Source organism: Epargyreus clarus, unplaced genomic scaffold (assembly GCF_041222505.1).
Source record: "Epargyreus clarus isolate Ecla_fem2 unplaced genomic scaffold, WU_Ecla_fem_2.2 ptg000018l, whole genome shotgun sequence".
NCBI classification, from domain to species: Eukaryota; Metazoa; Arthropoda; class Insecta; order Lepidoptera; family Hesperiidae; genus Epargyreus; species Epargyreus clarus.
In genome coordinates, this window is record NW_027332226.1 from 12,276,837 (window position 1) to 12,299,799 (window position 22,963).

Consider the following 22,963-nt stretch of genomic DNA (forward strand, 5'->3'; position numbering starts at 1 on the left):
ATACAAATCCAACATAGTCAGCATGCTAACGGGAAAACCTTTTTTTTTTCAAAAGATATTTAATTATTTTCAAACGTATTAGGATTAAATGAGTTCTATTTGGCTTTTTATTTTAAATTGGGATAAATATACGAAATACAAATTTTCAAAAATCCTCACCCCAAAAAGATCCCATATTTAACTGACATCGTACAAGATCGTGAAGACGAAAATGCGAACCGTTCATAATTAAAAAGAGGAATCCCTTTTGTCTTGTCAAGAAGTCTTGTCACATGAGCGTGCTTAGTTGTTTTTTTCATTTTAGTCGCGTATACCATTTCCGTGTAAACACGAATACCACGATTAATATAAAAGCTGGAGTAAAGAACTTCATTGATAACTTGCAAAAAAAAACGCAAAATCGCACTAAAATCGATGCCACGACAGACACACTGGTAAAGACGTAAAGGCATTTAACTGTGTAGTGACAATAGACCGGAAATGGAGAGGAAAATGTATTCAAGAGTTATTACCAATTGGTAATAAGTAGTTCTGAAATATAGGTCATATGTCAATCTTTCGAGGTATTAATGTGAAACTAGTTGAAAGATTTTTATGAAAATCTTAACAATGTCCGCCCTATTATATTTACCAATCCATCAATCCATCCAATTATTACCAAAGCTAGAAATTTGTCAGTGAAATGTCAAATGTCAAATCTTTAATCGACAAAACATAATTACAAATAACAAACCTATTTTGCATCGAACTTAAACACACATTTCAAATAAACCTAGTACCAATAATTCAACAGTGTAATACATCAAAATCAATAAATAGATCTCAATTTCTCACCACGAAGCTTTTAGTAAAATTAAGGTCGCATCAAGCCTCCCGAGGCGTACACTGGGAATGCCTCGGTAAATAAATGTATAGGTTTTACGTAGGCTCAAGAGTTAATGCCACTTCAATGATAAAAAATGTTACGTATCTTGGGAAAACTGAAGACAAAACGAGTGTTATTACTATATTTCTTTTAACAATGGTTTCATGACCTTGTTATATATAACTGGCTGACCCGGCAAACGTTGTATTGCCATATAAATAAAAAAATGTTAAGGGTGGACAAAAGGGTTGTTCACTTGAGGGTATGAAAATAGCTGTCCCTGTAGTTCAGGGATCAGAATAGGGCTACGGTATCCTCTGCCTGTCGTAAGAGGCGACTAAAAGGGGGCTTTCGGGGTTGCGGACGGCAAGAGTGGGAACTCTAACCGCCTGGCTAGCGACCCCGGGAAGAACGATGGTATGTGTGACCTCATACCGTCGTATCTGGACGGAGCCAGACGGGGCCACGCGCCAAGAAGACTCCGGTTGCGTTCCTTTGGAGATCCCGGAGTCCTTTACGCAGCGCTGAGGATGGTCACCGGGGGGGTTTTAGTGCGGTAAAAGTCCCACGTCGTCGCTCCCACGGCGTCGGGTACCTTTTGAAGGTTTCCCCCTCGTCAACAAAAAAAAAAAACAAAAAAAAAAGGTATGAAAAATAGATAGTAGTTTTGGAGGAGTACGGTAACTAACATTGTGATACGATAATTTTATATATAAGATTAATCTTATATATAAGCTTGTAACAAAACTAGCTGAGCTAATGAAATATATTTTATGACCCTCTATTAGAAAGGAAATAAGGAAAATAATATTGAGTGCGATAATTCATTAGGACGTCGGCACGTCTATAAAATGATATACTTTTGGGAAATAACACCGTTATTTATTGTTAGTACGATTTATGACTTTATCTTAAATCTTCTTACGATAAAACGTTATTCTATGATGAAAGGTCAGCGAGTCATGACTTTGGCCACCATTGGATACTACTTCCTACAATATGATACTTATAAGCGACACTATCTGATGGTGGAATAATACGGTGTACTTATAAAGGGAACTCGTTCGATTCTCGGCTCAGGATAGTTTTTATTAAAATCGAACTCGAAATTATAAGAATTTTAAACACTATAAGATCGAAACAATAAGCCATAATATAGCCTTGTGGTTGTAATTCGGGTTTTTAATCCGGCGTACTCCAATTTTTCCAGTCCTGAATCTTTGATTTTTAGAAGTAATGCGAGTATTCGAAATTAATTATCACTTGATCAAACGGTGAAGGAAAACATCGTAAGGAAACCTACGTACGTTTAAAAAAAACGTTTAAAAAAAAGCGTGATGGACTATTGCTTCCAGACATGACTTGTGCCCAACAGTGGGATAATAGATTAACGACGAAGATATTTTTAACACGATAAACACAGCCGAAGTCAGCCGAAAAGCGAGTCTCAAATATTATTGTGTAAGCTTAAAAGACACTTAAGAGCCATAACTGAAATCCCAACAGTAAAGTTTACAAAGGAGTTCAGAAAGTTCACGCAGGTTCACCCAAGTTCCTGTAAAAAGAATAAATGTCTTACAATTTCAAGAACGCCTGAAAATTTGATAAAGCTGATTAATGTTTTGTGTAAATATTTTATTTAATGCCTAAAAGAAGTTTAAATCCCAGTGCGAAGTTTCGGTTTTGGCTATGGCGGCCCTAAAACTGAAATAATGTTCATAAAATCTTTGTTTTACTCAACTAAAATAATTTTGGAGTTTGAAGTATGTAGCTTAATGGTACTAGTGTTGAATATAATATTTATTGTTCCTTTAAATAAAATTGGAGGGAGGAATAATTTCATGGAAGAATAGGTGTAACCCTTTTTATGTCCCACTCCTGGGCTCGGATTTTTCACCACAGATAACGAACGGATAATAATTTAAACTTATCCGGGGACTTTATTTATAATATAAGAGATGAGCACTTCAATTGATGGTATGTGGTTACTGGCGCTCATAGACGTCTGTAATTAACCCCAACTAAGATTTTATTGGATGAAGACAGTGATAGCCTAGTGGTTAAGAAACTCGGCCTCTCGGTCGAGGGGTCTTAGGTTCAAAGTTCACGTCCCAGGCACGCACCTCTGATTTTTCGAATTTATGTGCGTATTACAAATAAATTATCACTTGCTAAAACGGTGAAGGAAAAACATCGTGAGGAAACCTGCATACCTGAGAGATTTATTAAAAAAAATAATCTCAAAGGTATGTGAAGTCTACCAATACGCACTTGGCCAGCGCGGTGGACAATGGCCTAATCCTTCTCATCCTGAGAGGAGACCCGTGCCCAGCAGTGGGACAATAATGGGTTGATGATGATGATGATGAAGATTTGATTCCTATCTTGATTCCGCCAGAGATGCGCCACTACCCCTGACTAAGCTAGAACGCCTCGGAAAAGTTTGTCTTCCTTCCCACACTCTTCAAACCAGAACACAGCAGCGCTTAATACTTCTAACTTTATTAGTAGTAGTCTTCTATCCAGTGCACATGTATATTGTATGTGTGTAAAATATTTTACGTCATTCGGCAACAAATAAGTCGCTTGGGAACACATACTGCGAATATCCCCAAAATGTAACTCTCAAAATAAGTCATTTGTCAATTTGTGTGAAAGCAGAAATAGACATTTGAATGTAGGTTAATCCTAAACATTGTGTAGGAAACTATTTCTGTTTGGACTATATAATGCTCGTATGAAAGTTATCGTACATATTTTGTGATTAATTTGATATTTCTTACTAATTGATTAGTACTTTCTTTACTTATGTATTTGTTTTATATGTACCTAAATTATGAACAAAAGCTGGAATATCTCCTACGAGGAGATTTAGATACATAGGTTTATTATATAGAGAGGACATTGTCAAGATTTCATACAAAAACTTTTTTCCCGGTTCACATTGAGACCATCTCGGATTGGTTTGACGGTTTTTTTTTTAATTATATTATAGGAGTAGCAGACGAGCATGCAGTCCACCTGACGGTAAGTGGCTACTGCCGCCCATGGACATCTATAATCAACCCCAGATAGGATTAGATATTCCTACTTGAGGTCGGCCACAGATGCGCCGCTACCCCGAAGGACTAAGCTGGAACGCCTCGGAAAAGTCTGTCTCCCTTACCACACCCTTCAAACCGGAACACAGTAGCGCCTAACACTGCTGTTATTAGGTAGAAATAGGTGTGGCGGTGGTGCCGCCGGAGTCGAACCACAAAGTGTTCTACCACACAAATTTTGACACAAATTTCACAATTACTTATTACCAATTGGTAATAACTTGTGGATGACTTTTTCCCGCCCTATATACGGTCTATTACTATATAGTTGAACGCTTTAAGTCTCGTGTAAGTACTACAGATAATAGATAAGGTAAACATACGTGTGACAGTGGTACTGTCGTAATAGAACCATGTTGGTTTTACCAGCAATATATTTTTATCACCCTCGTTATTAATAATCGATCTATACAATGGTTTTCTACCAGAGATCGACATTTAAGAATTTCTTTATCCTAGACATTGTCATATTTTGATCGTTGGTAGGTTAAAGAAATTGAAAGATTGGTTATTAATAGGCGTTAAACTCTATCTATCGCTCGCTCTTCAATCAATTTCAATCTGTAAATTACGTAAATACTAATAATAATAGAAATACTTAGTATATTGGTAATGGTAGACATCTTACGTATAACATGACAGTTGAAAACTATATCTATTATTTACATAACATATGGATACTATTTCTTCAAACACATGTTTTTTTGCATTTTGGGCATCTTATAATTTTGAGTGCCTGCCTTCCGCCATTTTGAAATATTTCATTTCGTTGGGAAAATATGATGAAACATTTGTTTGTGAGTATTTGAAAACATTCTGTAATTAGAAAAGACTTCTGAAATTTGGGTTTATCCTTCGTAAACCCACTAAATAATAAAATATTTTAAAGTTTAATTTTTCTGCGGTTTCCAACTCATATATTTAGAAAGTATATCACTAATCATATTTTATCATTGTACACTTTTGATTGTAATTACTTACGTCTTTTATTAATAAATAATCGATCTATCCAATTCTTACACACCAAAGATCGAATTTTGACATGATGAATGACAGTATGAAAAAATTGTTTAATGTCGATCTTTAAAAATAAACATTGGATAGACTGTTAATTAATAACGGATGTCTATCGATCGACATAAATTTTATCGTTGACAACCGAAGTGATGTTGATTTTTTTCAAATTGGCGGAATTTGAAGGTAAGGCAATAAGGTTAGATGCCCTTTACAGAGTATTTGCGCTCAAATCCGCAAGCTGTGTCTACTAACAATTTTAAAATTCTGAACGCCCATACTACCTATCCCTGTACACTTTTGTAATAGGATTAGAAATTCTATATTATTTTAAATTACTTAGCATAATTCATAAATTTACAATTTTATAAAATTATGTTTATTTATAGACCATCTAAATTGATCTTATAACGTATGGATTCGGGTCTGAACCCAAAAAAAAATATGTTTACCACCGTATAATACCATTTACCAGAGCAACAAATCAAAAATCAATAACGCCTTTATTTTAGAAAGATGAAATATAATCAAATCATGCTGTATTATTTTAGTTTAAATAATAATTAATAATAAAATGTTATAAGGAATTTTAAATTGATAAAAAAATATCTTAAAGATATAATAAAATAACATTTATGTAAAAAATATTTTTAAACAAAACATTTAAAAGTTTTCTTTGTAATAAATTTTAAATAAAGTTATCTAAAAATTATATGTATTACACGGATGCTTAGCAATTAGTGTTGTTAACTAACAAAAAACACATAATATGAATATTATTTTTTATATATTTTTTTCGTTTAATAGACCCGAGTTCCATTTGTTATTAAGTAAATGGTCATTCCTATAGTTTTAACCATAGATTTTTGGGTTTAACTATTTCCTTACAAAAGGTAAGTTACAGTTGGATTATAACATTATAGTGACTAGGTAATGATTTTTACAACATATTTATTGTTATAACAGCATTGTAACATCGTACTTACCACAATCGTAGAATGTAAGCTGCCAACACTATTTTATTACCTATATTTTATGTACTTCTATAATTCTTAATTTAAATGAAATGGTATTTCTTTTATGGCTACAAATAGATTAGAAAACACAAAGAGCGCGTAGAATACAAATGCATAATGATATTAAAGTTACAATAAAAAGTTTTTTTGTAAAATATTACAACATTTAGTTTTAAACAATTAGAATACACTTAAAATGTTTTTAATAATGTTTATTTACTTTACACTACATAAATATATTTTACATAAATATTCGCCCTGCTTCTAATCGTAAATTTCATTACAGTTTTTTGCGCATTTTTTTTCTTTGTCAATTAAATGTAAATGAAGTTTTATATTTATTTGACAAATATAAAAAGTTGTTAATTAAGAAACATACCGTAATTGAATTGTAATAAATTATAATATATTTTAAAATAAAAAATAATTATTTAAGATTATATGACGTAAAAAATATTAAGTAGAGCTACTGTAACTAGTTATTATTACGATTATGAATTGACTTCCACTTAAATTTACAATTTGGTGGTTCTTTATACTAATGTAAGTAATATCCATAAGTACGTATTATTTTGTTGATAATATAATAATATTATAATATATAGCAGCGATATTTATACATTTTTGTAATATTTGGCGTATCTAAACCTCTCAACATCTTACAATTTATAGATCAAAATAGCAAAATGTCCAGTTACCCAAAATGCCTATAAAAAACAATACGTTTATTTAGAAAATTGCCTATAGCAAAGTGTCCAATTATCGAAAGTTTTATACATCACATTTCCTAATGAACAAATTTTTTTAGTGCATAAAAAATGGATGTGAATTTTGGACAGAATGCAATTTAACAATTAAACGTATTGTCCAAGAAACATTTTGAATACTTGGTCATTTTGCTACTTAGATGTATTGACTGTAAAGCCTCCCTACAACTTTACTATCCAGTTTCAAGTTTTTTAGATTTCCTAACTACAATAGATTATTACGCACTCTAACTTTACGATTATCTCAAAATAGAAATTATTTGATATGCAATTTATTATTTTCACTGTGTACTAATTTAAGTCCATACGCAACGTGATATGACATTATTTAAACAAGGGAAAGTTAAATGTAATGAAATGATATACAAAACACAGATTTAAATTATAGATACAACCGTGGTGTAAATGCTTCAAAATTTCGCTATAATTCAGTGCCAGTACAATAGCCCGCTATCATTTGCATGAAAGAGAAAGTAATTCCGCAATTTCAAGAGGAGTGAAAGAGACAACATTAATATTTTTTGTTCCTCGTGTGGCATCTATAAATTAAATCAATGCAAATATTTACGAAATAATACGTATATTGTCCACAGACACTCTACTTTGGTTAGCAATTTCTTTGGAACGTGAGGTGACGATAGATAAACACAAAATCGAACGAATAATGGCACTTTACAATTTAATTAATCTCTAATAAATAATTTGAAAATTAAATACATTTTTACGTATCACATCCATCTAAGGGAGTATTTACATTTATCGACGAAAGTCGGGTCGAAATACAAATAATGTGAACTGTAATGCGGTTAACAATTTAAACTTAGACCAAAAAATGAAGACGTATCCTTTTAAAACATAATGTTTAAGTATCTTAAAATCTGCCGGTTTGCATCGAATAAACAAATTACGCACACATGGTATACAAATAATGTCAATTGTATTTAGTATAAAGCAGAATTTCAAACATGACTTTGTTGTAAAAAAATTGAAATCGTGTAGAATTAAATATTGCAGAATCCCACATTATATAAAAGTCCCAAAGATTTCAAATTAAACAAGCCATTTACACAATTGCAACTGCTTCAATGCAATGCCGATCTGTTGTCTCCTTTTTGGTCAAAGAGTTTAATTAGATACATCGACGCAACAAATCATCAGTAAGCAGGTCAAAATTACTCAAATCCTTTTGTAGCGGATTGAATAAAAACAATTCTCATTTATCACATTCCGTTTTCGTTTCTGAACAGATATTCGTGAACAAGTTTGAGAACTCCCCAAACCAAATTACAGCCAAGAATGTTATTGGAAGAGCTAGTTCATAGCAACTATGCAAAAAACCAGAAGCCGTAGTACCAAAGCCAGCGAGAGGGCGCAGTGGTCAGACCTGCCCGCGGCCTGCACGCGGTCAGCTCTGGAGGCGCCGTCGGCCAGCTCCCGCGACCTCGCGAAGCCCTTCAACCTCTCTCCTTGAACGCTTTCTTCGTTACTTCGCCAATACACTGTGGCTATTGTTGCGAGACACTGTTAACAAAGAAACACAATAAATACCTATCTTTTTGTGACACATTTACTGTGAGCTAAACACTTGTATGTCCTACAGAAAGGTTGCTTGGAAACTAGATAAATGGAGAGTAATTGAACGACTATGATGTTGGGAAACTCTAACAAAGAGAAATAATAAATTCTTGTTAGGATACAGACACTGTGCTATAGAGTTTGTATTATATCCTACAAAAAGGTCTTGCTCAGAAATCTAAATTAAATAGTAGAATAGTAATGTTTCACTGTAATCAATATAATTATTACAAATTTTAATAATAAGATTTTAATTTCACATTTTTTTTTGATATACATTCTCGTTAATTATTTTAACGAATTAAAACTATTGGATTCTTCAAATTTACTTCAATTTTCGGAAAAATGTATAGCTTAACTTAAATAAATTTTAATTTAATACCTACCTATATGAATTTTGTTAAAAAAATTACACTTTGTTTAAAAAAAATCAAAGTAATAGTAAGTTAATTACACAATACTAACAATAAGTCACATTTTTAATAAGTAAGACGTACCTTAAGTTTCAGGTCTCCTTTCCTAAAGTGCTTAGGTTTAACTTTGAAGTCTAGTCCCAAACTAGTGGTCTCTAACCCATCCTCATGGGTGTGATACGATGGTGCGAGCAATGCGCCAGTCGGAGCTGGTTCCCCATTCACGTACCAGGCCAGCCTGGTCGCCGGTCTTGATCTGCCCGAAGTGCAGTTGACCTGCACCCGGTCTCCGATCTGATATCGGAGCCGGGAGCCTGTGATTGTTGGTCCCATTGTGGGTAGCGCTGGAGCAAAAACAAATATTATCATGTGATTTGACATCTGCTAAGAGGAACAGTAAGGTTTGACCGCTACACGTATTTCCATCAATTTGTAGCAAATAAGCTTGAAGTCCACTTAATGGCACGTCACTGCCGCAACAGATAAAAAAAAATTAAAAAAGTTTTTAAAAAAATAATTTGAAAATTTCACTTCCGGTTTTGAACGTGTATTTTTATTTATTTTTCAAAGTTTATTATTAAATACTTTATTTCGTTTTTTTAAAGCACGAAAAAATACTTTAAAAAAATCATGTTTTCAATTTTTACCATTCTTTAGAAGCTCATAACTCGACAAATAATCACTATGTAAAAAATATAGGACCTTGAATAAGTTCTCGCCTTTTTTTGAAAGATGGCGTTGCGGCACTCTGTGCCTGGAATTTGGTACGGTAACGAATCACCAAAGTAGTGCTATATGCAACCTCAAATTATAGTAGAATAGAGTTTACCACAGCGTCAACTACATATTTATTTGCCTTTTGTGAAAATGTGTACTTTTGTACCAAATAAAGTGTTTTTGCGGGGAATTTTTATTGCACTGCTTTATTCAGAAAAAATCTGCAGCAGAAGCACACAGAATTCTCGTTGAGACATATGGTGACAATGCTTTGTCGAATACAACGTGCAGAGACTGGTTTAGGCGCTTCAAAAGTAATGATTTTGACCTTGAAGACAAAGAGCGTTCTGGAGCACCGACAAAATTTGAAGACAAAGAATTGGAGGCATTGCTTGAAGAAGATCCATGTCAGACGTTAGTAGAGCTTGGGAAAACGTTACAAGTAGATGCGTCAACAGTTTCAAAACGTTTAAAAGCGTTAGGAATGATCCAAAAGCAAGGACATTGGGTGCCGTATGAGTTGAAGCCGAGAGACGTAGAGCGACGTTTTCTCATGTGTGAATTGTTGCTTCAACGACACAAGAGAAAAGGTTTTCTGCACCGTATCGTCACTGGGGATGAAAAGTGGATTCACTACGACAATCCAAAGCGAAAAAAATCGTGGGGTATGCCGGGTCACGCATCAACATCATCGCCCTAACCAAATATCCATGGTTTTAAGCTTCTTCTCTGCATTTGGTGGGATCAGCGGGGCGTAATTTATTATGAGCTGCTTAAACCTAATGAAACTATCACGGGAGCTCGCTATCGACTTCAGTTGATGCGTTTGAGTCGCGCTCTGAAAGAAAAGCGGCCACTATACGAGCAGAGACACGACAAAGTGATTTTATTACATGATAATGCTCGGCCACATGTGGCAAAACCAGTCAAAACTTACCTGGAAACACTTCAATGGGAAGTTCTACCCCGCCCGCCGTATTCATCGGACATAGCCCCCTCCGATTACCACTTGTTTCGGTCGATGGCGCACGGTTTAAGCGAGCAGCGCTTCCATTCTTTTGAAGAAGCCGAAAAATGGCTTGATTCATGGATTGCCTCGAAAGATGATTCATTTTTCCGACGGGGGATTCAATTGCTACCAGAGAGATGGGAGAAAGTGGTCTCTAATGATGGGCAATACTTTGAGTAATGTCATTGTAAGCATTGTATTTTAAATAATTTAAAAAAAAGCGAGAACTTATTCAAGGTCCTAATAATATTGTCTGTTCACATTCCTATCCACTAAGAGTATAATTGACCCCAATATGAACAAAATACAGAATCTATTTTTTTTTGTTCCTGTCCGTTAGGCGGGAAATGCCCCATACATCTACTGAACATACATTTCGGCTGCATGAAGTTACGTTCCTGTCCAGGCTTATATGAAACGCCTCGTTTAAGCTTAAATCTAATCAAAATTAGTATTACCAATCCAATTGCTTATTTGCATAATTAAGTTGTTTGGCACAATAGTCGTCACAATCCAATTTGTGATTCAAAGGGTCATGGTTTAATTTCCGGTACAAAAAATAGGGATCGTGAATTAAATTAAAACTCAATTTCTAAAATGTAACAAAAATAATTATGGGCTTCGGTTTCTAAAAATACATATTCCTGATAAAAGTGTTCACAAATCATAGGAAAACCAAAGGAAAATAGCGTTCAGCAAACGAGATGGTATTGAAAACTGTATTTCGACTGGCTTTTTCCAAACTGTACAAAAGTTTCGCGCCAAACAAACGAATATCGCGGTGGGCGTCACTTACGGGTCACTGTCATTTAGGCACCGTTTGTGTCATACGTCAGCTGTATACCAACTTGAATTTTTGAAGTGACTATCGGTGAAGTTAAGTCACTGATCATTAGCCTGATACTACGAACAAAATAAGATATTCATTATTGTTTGTAGCGATTGCCTCATTAAAACGTTCAGAAGGTTCACCACCGCCACACCTATTTCTGCCTAGTGAAGTACTGTTGTATTCCGTTTTAAAGTATATGGTAAAGGAGACATACTTAAACGAGGCGTTCCAAATTAGTCCTCTAATCCGTCCAACATCGAATCTTAGCAGGGGTTGATTACAAATGTTCATGGGCGGCAGTAGCCACTTAACATCAGGTAGACTGAATGCTCGTTTGACACGTCTAAATTATGAAAATCCTCGGTTGAAAAAATATCTTACCAACAATGACCATATCAGCATGGTCAGAAACAGTGGGGAAGAGTGGTCGTTCACCAGACACTTCGCAGCGGTACCTGCCTCCCGTCTCCAGTACCGCTGGGGTTAGAGTCACATTTGACCCGTTTAGACTCGAATTCTGTAACAGAGCATATCATTAGATAATTACCTATTACCCACAGACCTATATCTAAACAAATACAGGTCTGTGCTATTACCTATTGCCGAATTATCACCATGAGTCTTTACTTTCTTTAACAGAGCATATTGTTATATTTTTTATAAATTATTCCTGGAATATCATCTTCGTCATGAAGTGTTTCCGCACAGAACACATTTGGTTTGGACTCTTTTAGAAACATTAGATGAAATTATACATGTAGGGTTCAGGTTTCACATGTGTGTTTCAAAATGTATATATCTTTTATCAAAGAAGTGAAGTGCAGAAGTGAGTTTTGGATTGATTTTTCTACCTATTAATTAAAAAATCAATTCAGAACACCGAAATTCTCTACAAGAGGATGAATACGCAAATAATATCATTCAACATGAACAAGATTATTTAATTAGGTACCTTCATTTTACTTCCAAGTTTCCAATAGTTACTTCCAAGACATAGTAAATATAATTTTAACATCTGCGTCCAGTGTAGTTGAGAACATATTTTTAACCGACTTCAAAAAGGAGGTGGTTATCAATTCGGCCGGCATCTTTTTTTTTTTTTTATGCATGTACACGAATTACTCCGCCGTTAGTGGACCGATTTTAATAATTCTTTTTTTATTGTATAGAGACGAGCTGGAAGTTGGTCCCATTTAAATATGGTTAGGATCCATCGATGGGTTCTGGAGAAAATGAGGGGAACTCCTCCACCCATGTAAATATAACAGCCATAACTTCGCCGTTTATGAACCTCTTTTTAACCGACTTCAAAAAGGAGGTGGTTATAATGCCTTTAATTTCGTGTGTGTACAATTGCTTCAAGTTGGTCCCATCTAATATATCTCATATTAGACACGCTGTTTACATCGTTATCAAACGAAATATATTGAGTGCCGACTTCAGAAATATGTACTAAACCAACATTTATTTCAATTTTTTTTTTACTTTGTCGGTTGTATTTATTGTTAATTTTTTTTTTAAATCAATAAGCACTACGCTACTCCCAATATTTTATGACGGCAAGTTCTTCGCGAGCTCAATATATAAATTTAATAAATCGCAAATATTTTCATGTTCATATTCAGTAAAATATCGATAAATACCTCTCATTTTATAATCTGAAGTACTGGCATGCGCCATTAAATTCGATTAATTTCACGACAAGCGTTTCCGTCCAAACAATCGGTTATTATGTTGTCCGAATTAATTTCTCTTAATTTATATATATAAGTGTCGCTACAAAGTAATGAGTATTTCCGATTTCATGCAACGCACTTCGCGTTGATTAAATGACATTACTTAACAAGATTAATTTTTTGTTGATAATATCACGGCTCGGAATATTGATGTTAAATACGTATTGTTTATGTAAACTTTGTAAAATAAAGGGAATTGAAGGCTTAATGAGCACGGAATTAATAACAAACGGGTATTGATTGAAAACGGGTTTTACACTTCTGTTTTGGACACATACGAACGGTTTTGCAGACATACGTAATTATATGTAATCCATGTATTGCATTCAAATAATTTGAATAAAAACGTGGAAATTGTTAGATTTGTACTTTTATTACTAATGTCAAGTTGATCGTTATTACGAATAAATGTTCTTTTCTGCTTTTAAATGAAAATTAAAAAAAATAGTATTTTTAAAATTACTAAATATTATTTTAAAAATGTACTTCACATTCGAATCATCAATAATACCGAAAGCCCAAAACACTATCATAAATAAGTTTTAAAACTTATAATCTACGCTAAAATGTTCATATAAACAGTTACAGAAAGTAACATCACAAGGACGGAGTCTAATTTATGTCCAGGCCCATATGACGTCACTTCAATATGGATGAAACAGTGCAGTAAAACCCAATTGCGCGCTTCATAAATGTTCTCATATGCCGCTCGCTCGAACACTACTCACAGCGCTTTAATAAGCAAAAATTAATAACAGGAAGGCAACAGACGAAATTCGGTACCGGTAATCCCCTGTGAAAAATACAGCACACTAGGAACAAACTGCAACAATGAGGAACAAGGAACAAGTTACCAGGAACAGCGAGGAGCAATAAGTGTTTAATGCACGCATTCACGTGCAACTTGCAAGTTTCAAGTGGGGACCGGCAGGTAATTGAAGGAAAGTCGAAATGGCTCCGTCTAGCGCGAGTTTGTTGACTACTCCACAATGCAATATCCGCTCCAGTTTTGTGTAAGATAAGTGTACGCTTCCTCTCGGACCTAAGTAAACGACTCGCAACCGGATTAATTTAATTACAAGACTGTGTACGGACTGACAGAGCCGGATTTGGAGGTAGGGCCCTGAGGCAATGTAGAGCGGAGGCCCCTAATTATTTTCTGAATAAAAGGAACATTTTTTCCCTCACATCAGTATACAGGCATGTATTGCCTATAAATAAATTTATTACAATAAAATAATAGTTGTTAGTGAAGTGCAAGTATTTCGGTAAAAATGCGACAAAAGACAATTTGAAAAAAAAAGTTGCTTAACTAAAAGCCCTTTTCTTATGGAGGCCCTGGGGCATTCCCTAAATCCGGCCCTGGTACTGATATTTGATCTGCTACGTCCGGCACAGAAAGCCATTGCTAGCGTGTGTTCTACGTGCTAATTTGTCGAGTAAGTATTTGTAATGAATTTGCATTGGATACATTTGTCACTGAGCTGTAACGTTGTTTTAGTATAATTGGCACGCTAAAATTTACTAAATAAACACTATTATACAAATTGTTGTTTTAATGACCTGGGTATTACATTGTTGTACGATAAAATTTAAGTAACTTTTTTGTTTGTATATTCAGAACCATTCATTCATTTTAGGTCTAAAATTACGAAACTTTTACTAAGTACTAGTTAGGTACTTCCTTTTATTGAAGTCAGGTAGTGGAAACAATTAATACTTATTCGATTCTGCAGTCGACTTTAAAGGTAAGTAGAACTTTTAATGATTCGGCTGCTACGTCAATTCTAAGTTAGTCTTCTACACTACAATATGTTATGTATATTGGTGCTATAAGGTATAAATAATCGGTTAGGCCGTCTTAAACGAATGTCAGTACCTAACATTAATACCTATAAATGGTACTATACCATGAATATCATCATCAGCCTATTACTGGCCCACTGCTGGGCACGGATCTCATCTCTGAATGAGAAGGATTAGATGATTGTCCACCGCGCAGGCCAAGTGCGTATTCGTTGAATTCACATACCTTTGATTTTTTTTTACCATGAATATCATCTTCGTAAATATACAGTACAGTTACCTCTACATCAACTCCTGGCAGCAGGAACTTCCTGCGTGGTTCGACGTCACGAGGCACGTGTCTGAAGAACTCCTTCCCATCCTTGTACCACTTGACGGAGTAGAGCACATCACTGGGCCCTAGAGCCCAGCGGCACGACATCGTGGCTCGTGTGCCCAGCGGCACGTGTGTGGGTACACGGAGCTCTAACAGCTCCAGGCTGGAGACGCCGTATTCTGTAAAAGAGTAACTTTTGTTAGAGAACTATTTAACTAATGTATGGAACTAGTGGGATTGGGAAAACATCCACATTTAAGTATTAGATCTTGATAATAGCGCGACCTATCGGAATAAAAAGTATCCTATCTTATAAGCTCAAAATAATCATACGTAATTAGTTAAGAATGCAATAACAAACTGATTTTTACACACCAGAATATTTCGCCGAAAGTCAAGAGGAGTACATTTTGATGTGACCACAGTGGATAGAACTTTATTTAAACTATAGATAAAAATTGATCGGTCGCTAAGGCTAAGTCAAGTAAATAAAAACAGTGGAGATCTCCATATTTTTTCAACTGTTTGACGACCTACATGGCGCACCACCGTAAATTTTCCACGTTTTTTAATTGATCCAACAGCTAGGTATATCACAATTTTGCTTTGCGAAATAACATAGATGGATTGAATAGATTCGAGTCGTAGTGTCCGTATCTATCCGCTATCCTACGACCCAATAATCAACCCGATGTTGATCAAACTACAGCAAAAAAATATAAAGTAAATAAAAACGAAGAAAGTTCTAGAATTACACCTCCGTACGACATGGATGTTTGTATGTTCAACCATACAATTCAGATACGTGAAGTCTGAGTCGACTGTAAGTCATATCTACTACAAAACATTTTTTTTTAAAATGTGTGTTATGGAGTTTCTTTCGCCGCTTCTTCTCCATAACGAAACACCTTGTGAAGTGGTGGTTGTATTGACATTCAAAAAGTGCTCTGTAAAGAACCTATTTTGAATAAAAAAAAATTGATTTGATTTGATTACTTAGTCACATTGCCAATAAGATTACACGAAAATCGACATCGCAAATACCGTTAACATATTGCGCCACCTAGATATTTAAGTACTTTGTATACTCATATTTTTATTTGCCTGTAGGTAGCATGTTATGAAGGCAAAAATCCATTAAACGGCACGTCAAATAATTTCCCATGTGACGCCCGCTCGCGGCCCGTAAAAGGCACTATTGCCCGCCCAGCGTGGATAATATTACTTTACGAGTCGCGGGCGGCGCAAATGTAAGTAAATTGGCGAATAAAGACAACAAGCGCAACTAATGCGATGGTATATTATTACTTTTAACGTTTTGTGATGGAAATTAGTGATATATACATATAGTGGTTGGACGGCTCAATCGGGGAGTCTGAGGTTCAATCACGAGACACATATTTCAATGTTATGTACGCTTTAGAAATTAATTATCATTTGCTTTTCAACTAAGTAAAACATAGTGGAGAAAGCTACACTTCTGATATTTCTAAAAAAAACGTTTTCATAGATGTGTGAAAGCGCCGACTCGTATTTGGTCAACGCGGTGGACTATGAACTGAACGTCACTCACTCGGAGAGAAGAGCTGTAGACAGCAATGGATTGACGACCACGCCGAAAAAATCGTATCTTGGATGCGACTTTTGGGCGAGCTGTTTGACAATTTTTCCTTAAAATAAATAAGTATAATATAACATTCGCGTACATAAATAATATGTATTAAAAATACATTATAAGTTTGTTTCAGAAAGGCCTTGTCTCTCAGATACGGGGAATTGACTTCAAAGAATATTTTTAAAATATTACACGCACGGCGACTCCCACCCCTTTTGTGACCCGCTAGTAGGGACGGGTTTCTTTACAATCGAAGGAGCTCTGGAGCATGTTGCCCCAATGCAAATTGGCGAAAACTTTCTATAAGTATAATTAATTAGACCAGCCAAAATTACCTGGCGACACAGTCAAACTCTTTCGTACTCCTCCATAATTCACATAAAGTAAACTTCTACAGTTATATTTATTTAAACTCTTACTCAGTCCCTTGTAATATAAAATAACCAATTTCTCTTGTCTAACATTACAACCCTTTTTCAACCGCCGACACGATAACGACACTTCGGATATCGGATATCGGACAATGAAATATGTAAAGCGCAATTGTTGCTTCTTTTAAGGAATAGAAGGATTAAATGAGCGTGAGTCCATCCGATAGTAAGGTTACTGTAATAGATATTTATAATCAACGAAATTAAATATATTAGAAGGAGTTTTATCAGAGGTCAGCCACAAATGTGTCACGAGGCTATTAAAACTAGATTGATAAACATTGTTGAAGTTTCTTCTTACCACGGCCTTCAACTTGGAACACAGTACTGTTAATACTGTGATGATTGGAAGCTGATTATCTTTGTATACTTAGCGTTATCTGAGATGTCTGTAAACTAGATCTGTCTCGTTAGTGTAAGTGGCCTCGGTCGTTCTAATTAATTAGATTAATAAAAAAATAACAAAAACAAAGTAAAAAGTAATTCAAATAAATGTTGGTTTAGTACATATGGAGTTCTGAAGGCGGCGCTCAATATATTTCGTTGGATAACGATGTAAACGTGTCTAATATGTGTTACGTTTAGTTTTGAAGGTGGTAGAAACCTTAGTGGTTCGACTCCGGCGGCACTACCGCCACACCTATTCTGCCTCATAACATCAGTGTTTATCGTTGCTGTGTTGACATACTTGTCTAAGGCGTTCCAGCTTAGTCCTAAGGGGTAGCGGCGCATCTGTGGCTAACCTCAGATAGGATCCTGTTCTATTTGGGTTGATTACAGTTGTCCATGGGTGGCAGTAGCCACTTACCATCAGGTGGGTTGGTGAACCTTAATAATAATAGCATAAAAAGAGCTCTGATATAACAATTAATAGCATAAAAACAGCTTTAATATAATATCGGTCCAGTATATCGGCGACGAAACCGTTACCGTTATCAGCCAATGCAAAACGCCCTTACGCCTACGTTTCCTAAATAACCTCGAAATGCTTTTACGATATTTACGGAATCGTTGATCTGTGATGTGTGACCTATATAAAATGTATCAATTCACCTCGAGTTTTAATATTATAGACAGGTATACGCTTTGTTTGCCAGATATTTTTATAATCTTGAAAACCGAAAACAGATTATACCTTTTTAACACGCTTTTGTTAGCTTGGGTTGTATCTATGTATGTACATATGTAACGGAATCTTTGAGTTCAATTTTAACCAATTTCCACTCTGATTAATTTGAAACTTTGCACACGTATCAAGGTCCGATGACAATGCAATAATTTGATAATAGTCTCCCATTATCCTTATTAGATTAATTAATTCCCCAATTTATTTATAATATGCGAGTACCATAAGAGCTTGCAGTCCACCTGATGTTATGTGGCTATTGTCGCCTATAGTGGTCACTTCGTATGTAAGTGAGACGGCATACACACTAATTCTCTGAAACGCAAAAACTATTTTACAGTAGAAAAGCTGTGACGGTGGTTCCTCGTCGGTCTTTGCATTAGTCTTTTATATGTTAAATTGAGGATAGGTTATCCAAAGATGGTAGATGGTAAATAGAACCCTCTATGGTACGACTCCAGGGGCACCATCGTTTCCCTTATTTCTGCCTAATAACAGCAGTGTTAAAAAGTGTTATGTTCTGGTTTGAATGGTTTCGAAAGGGCATACTTTTCCGAGGCATTCCAGCTTAGTCCTCAGGGGTAGTGGCGTATCTGTAGTCGACCTCAAATAAGAATCTAATCTTTTATGGGGTTGATTACAGATGTGCATTGACGGCTGTCGCAGTTACAATCAGGTGAACTGAATGCTTGTCTGCTACTCCTATATTATAAAAAAATCTACACATTTACACAAAAGAAAAAGCGCTTATACATTTAAAGCATACTTCAATTATTTATCTTCGTAAAAATTTCATGGGTTATACATAACTTTTCTATGACAGTATACCTATCTATAAACATTAGATAAAGCAAAGATTTCCGAAATAATTTGGAGTTTAAAATAAAGGAAAGCTCGAAACTCAACTTCGTCATTGCAAGGGTACTTAAACGGTGCCTCTTTATTAGGGTCAAAGCACGGCTCGGTATTATGGCGTTAAGTGTTGCCAAGCTAGGAACACCATGAGTTTTGTTTTAACGGGACAGTAATTTTGATAATTCTTAAAAATCATGTAAACGACTGTCGGCGATGATAACTTTGAACGCTATATTCGCCGTTTTTGTGTATTTTTTATACAATAATTTGTTAGGTTTGTAAAGAGTTATTGTTGTTTTATTTAGGGTTTTGTCGGCGTAATAAGTGTCGGCGTGGATTCGTCTTGAGCCAGAATGGTCGTCATTTGTATAGAGTAAATTTAACGTCTTTTTTCGTCCCAAAGTTATTAGTAGGACAAACTGTGTTAAACAGAATATAGAAAAATAAGTACCAATAGTTACTAGTTTCATAACATATACGTACACTTACTTTGATGGATATAGATTTCATAGAATAGATAGAATCAAAACAGGTTAGAGTATAGTCTAGCTCCCAAGCCGAAAATAAATAACGTTGAATACATTATTTTCAAAAATATTTCAAAAAGTTAAGCGAGATTCTAAACAAAATTGCTTTGCTTTACGCGTATTATAAGTCAGGAAACTAAGTACGTTTCTCTATGAAAACTGATTGGCTTACAGCCAAGGAGTCACGGACCAAGTGTTCGTATCATCGTGTGTCGGGGGATGCTAATAATGAACGGTATCAGTACTTCAATTAACGCACACATGGCCATAGTTCATAATTTGTGTTTTTGAAAATACGGACCAATTTTGTTACGGAAGGTAAAAATCTTGTGTAGTGTTCGTTGTATATGAACTGCCTTTTATGGAATGCTTTGCTCTGTTATTTAAATACGTAAAACACACATTTATTAGGCATTTATTTACTTGTCAACGATTAGTAACTTTGAACACAGGACAGTGACAGTGGACCATGGACAGTGACTGCATAAAATTAATTAGATTTCTTTAAGTAATATCAGTCTCATGAATAAATTTCATGTTTTATTATATTAGAGTTATAGAAGCCAAAATGACTGCATAAAATTAAATAGATTTCTTGAAGTTTTTCTATTGGGATGAAATATAAAACAGTCCTGATTTTTCCAAAATCATGGTAACCGTAACAATGGTACGACGTAATCCTAGTTTGGGACGGTGATTATGGTGAACACGGCGTTTGTATATTTACGCTTGGAAAGTTAAATTTTCAAGTAGTAAACAGATTGCCTCGTTAATTTGGGCAATTTTCATCGCGTTTGGTTTGAGCTATTTTATGTTTCCCATTTCCCTCAAAGCCCGTACGAACATTTGAGTCAGACTTTCAAAGTGTTTTGTTTGTAAGTGGTTTGCAAATATCCTACGTTTTACCTGCGAATATGGCATAGGAATGTTAGATGGTTGTATGAAATATTTTCATTAGATGATAACAGAAATTGTATAACAGAAGTAGATGGAAAGTAAAGGAAAGGGAGGGAAGACGGATAAAAAGGAAGAGAAAGGTAAGATTAAGGAACTTAACACATGAGCAACTTTATGTCAATATCTGTCACCGACAATCGACACCTGTTTTCAGTGATTACTATCCCCACCTATATATCGACTATATGCAAGGGTAGTCATAGGTAAGGATAAAGATCCAAGAGTATAATATGAGTTATACCAACTTATAATTATGGAATTCTCTCTGTATACGCATAAAATCTATAGTAGTATACCTATATTATATATATAATAAACTCTTTCTTTGGGAAGTCGGTTATAAATACTCTCAAATTAGTATTTAGACCATGGAGATTAAAAAATAAGTTTTCAAAAGTACCCAAAAATTAATTTCGATGATAATTATTTCGTCGAATATAACGTATTGTTTGAAACTTACTAGACGAATCAAAGTAGTCTTGAAATGTGAGATCTAAGTAAGAATAAAGATGATGTGAGTAAGTAAGAAGAAAGTAACGTCATAGGGTGACGTGTACATCAAAAAAGATATGGCGCTGAATAAATTCATAGTATGCAAACCGAGCTACATTTCCACCGCCACAGCCACAATGAGCTTCGAGGAGGCTGAGCCTGAAGGATGCGACGTGCACTATCTCGCGTCCAGCCGCTGACGCCATATTTCCGCTACTTGATAATGTAATTCAAAGCGCTTTGTCCTAGATGACTGTCTTACACAACGGCTCAAAGTCGTTGAATAAAGCTCCACTATGCTGTAAGTGTAAATAGGAATGAAGTGTGTGCCTGGCATTATGATAGCCTTTTGTTAGTTTGCATACGATAGTGAGGATAGGTGTCTGATAGGGAATTTATAGTATAGGATACGGTGTTTGGGGTTATTGTTCCCCTAGTTAATAGTGTTATAGTCGTCACAATTTAATAGGCCCATTTTGACACATGCCATCGCTAGGCTCTAAGCATGTGATATACAAATCGATAACCAAAGAAACCAATTTTTACGACAAATCGATTACAACCACACATCGTATTGTATAAATTACTTAATATTTTGTAAACAGAATTCTATATTTTTATAAATCATCTAAATATTCAATAAAAAGGAGAAAAGAAAATAAATTCTAGTGTAATTTAAAAATTTAATCCTTTTTAGAAGCATCGGTCGTAAACTGTATTTTTTTCGTTTTATCATTCACTAAGAAACAATGTTGATTATTTTATTGTTGTTATAATGAAAAAGGGATAAATAATTAGTTATTGCTAATTCTACGTTTCGATTATTTGAAAGTTAATTGATTATGGTTTCTTCCGAATGATTTGAATCTGCAAGCTCTAACCGTCACGTGGTCGTAATTTCCCTACTAAAAAGTTAGTTTAAGACATTAATGACATTGGAATGGCATGTGTCAAAATGGGCCTATTAAATTGTGACGACTATAGGTGTTGTTTTAGAAGTTATGTGAAGAATAAAATTCTTTTGTAATAATAAGGGTGCAATATGTTGCTGCTTTTAAGAGGTGCTTTAGCAGCGCTGCTTCTTTTCATATAGGACATACCTTTAGTCTGCAAACAATAATAATAATTGTTTGTGTATTGATTTTACTATAAGTATTTGCTGAGATATTGCTGCAAAAATTGTTCCTCTTCTCTGATAAAAATATTTAAAAAGGATGATAATCTTCGATACCACGTGTTTAACCAAAATTTCACAGATTTCTAAATCACAATCCTTCACATCTATGACGAGTACAATCTGTTGTTTCACATTAAGGCACTTTGATCATAAACTCCCCAGTACAATACTGGTACACATACAGGTAACCCCGCTAAAGACAAACACAATTAGCTCACTATTGGATAATACTCTGAGTCTATAGTCTGAGTTCGAGTGCTCGCTGCAAAGTGCACTTGGCACAACACACATTTCACACAAACTGTGCTACTCTTTGGAACTTTTTAGAGCATGATGACGTTATCTACGTATATGTATTTAAAGGTGATAGAACCCTTTGTGGTTCAACTCCGGCGGCACCACCGCCACACCTATTTCTACCTAATAACAGCAGTGTTAGGCGCTGCTGTGTTCCGGTTTGAAGGGTGTGGTAAGGGAGACAGACTTTTCCGAGGCGTTCCAGCTTAGTCCTCAGGGGTAGCGGCGCATCTGTGGCCGACCTCAGGTAGGAATATCTAATCCTATCTGGGGTTGATTACAGATGTCCATGGGCGGCAGTAGCCACATCAGGTGGACT

At 35.1% G+C, this 22,963-nt stretch overlaps 1 protein-coding gene across 1 annotated transcript in view; it reads right to left on the reverse strand.

Annotated features, from left to right (window-relative positions):
- Positions 1-6,380: 6,380 nt before the first annotated feature.
- Positions 6,381-22,963, reverse strand: part of beat-IIIc (beaten path IIIc) — a 187,092-nt gene continuing 170,509 nt past the window's right edge. The window contains exons 3-6 of the mRNA XM_073082469.1: positions 15,132-15,346; positions 11,691-11,826; positions 8,836-9,095; positions 6,381-8,284 (exon numbers count right to left, since the gene is read on the reverse strand). Of these exons, the coding sequence (XP_072938570.1) occupies positions 8,075-8,284; positions 8,836-9,095; positions 11,691-11,826; positions 15,132-15,346 (821 nt within the window). The 3' untranslated portion in view covers positions 6,381-8,074. The remainder of the gene's footprint in view (positions 8,285-8,835; positions 9,096-11,690; positions 11,827-15,131; positions 15,347-22,963) is intronic.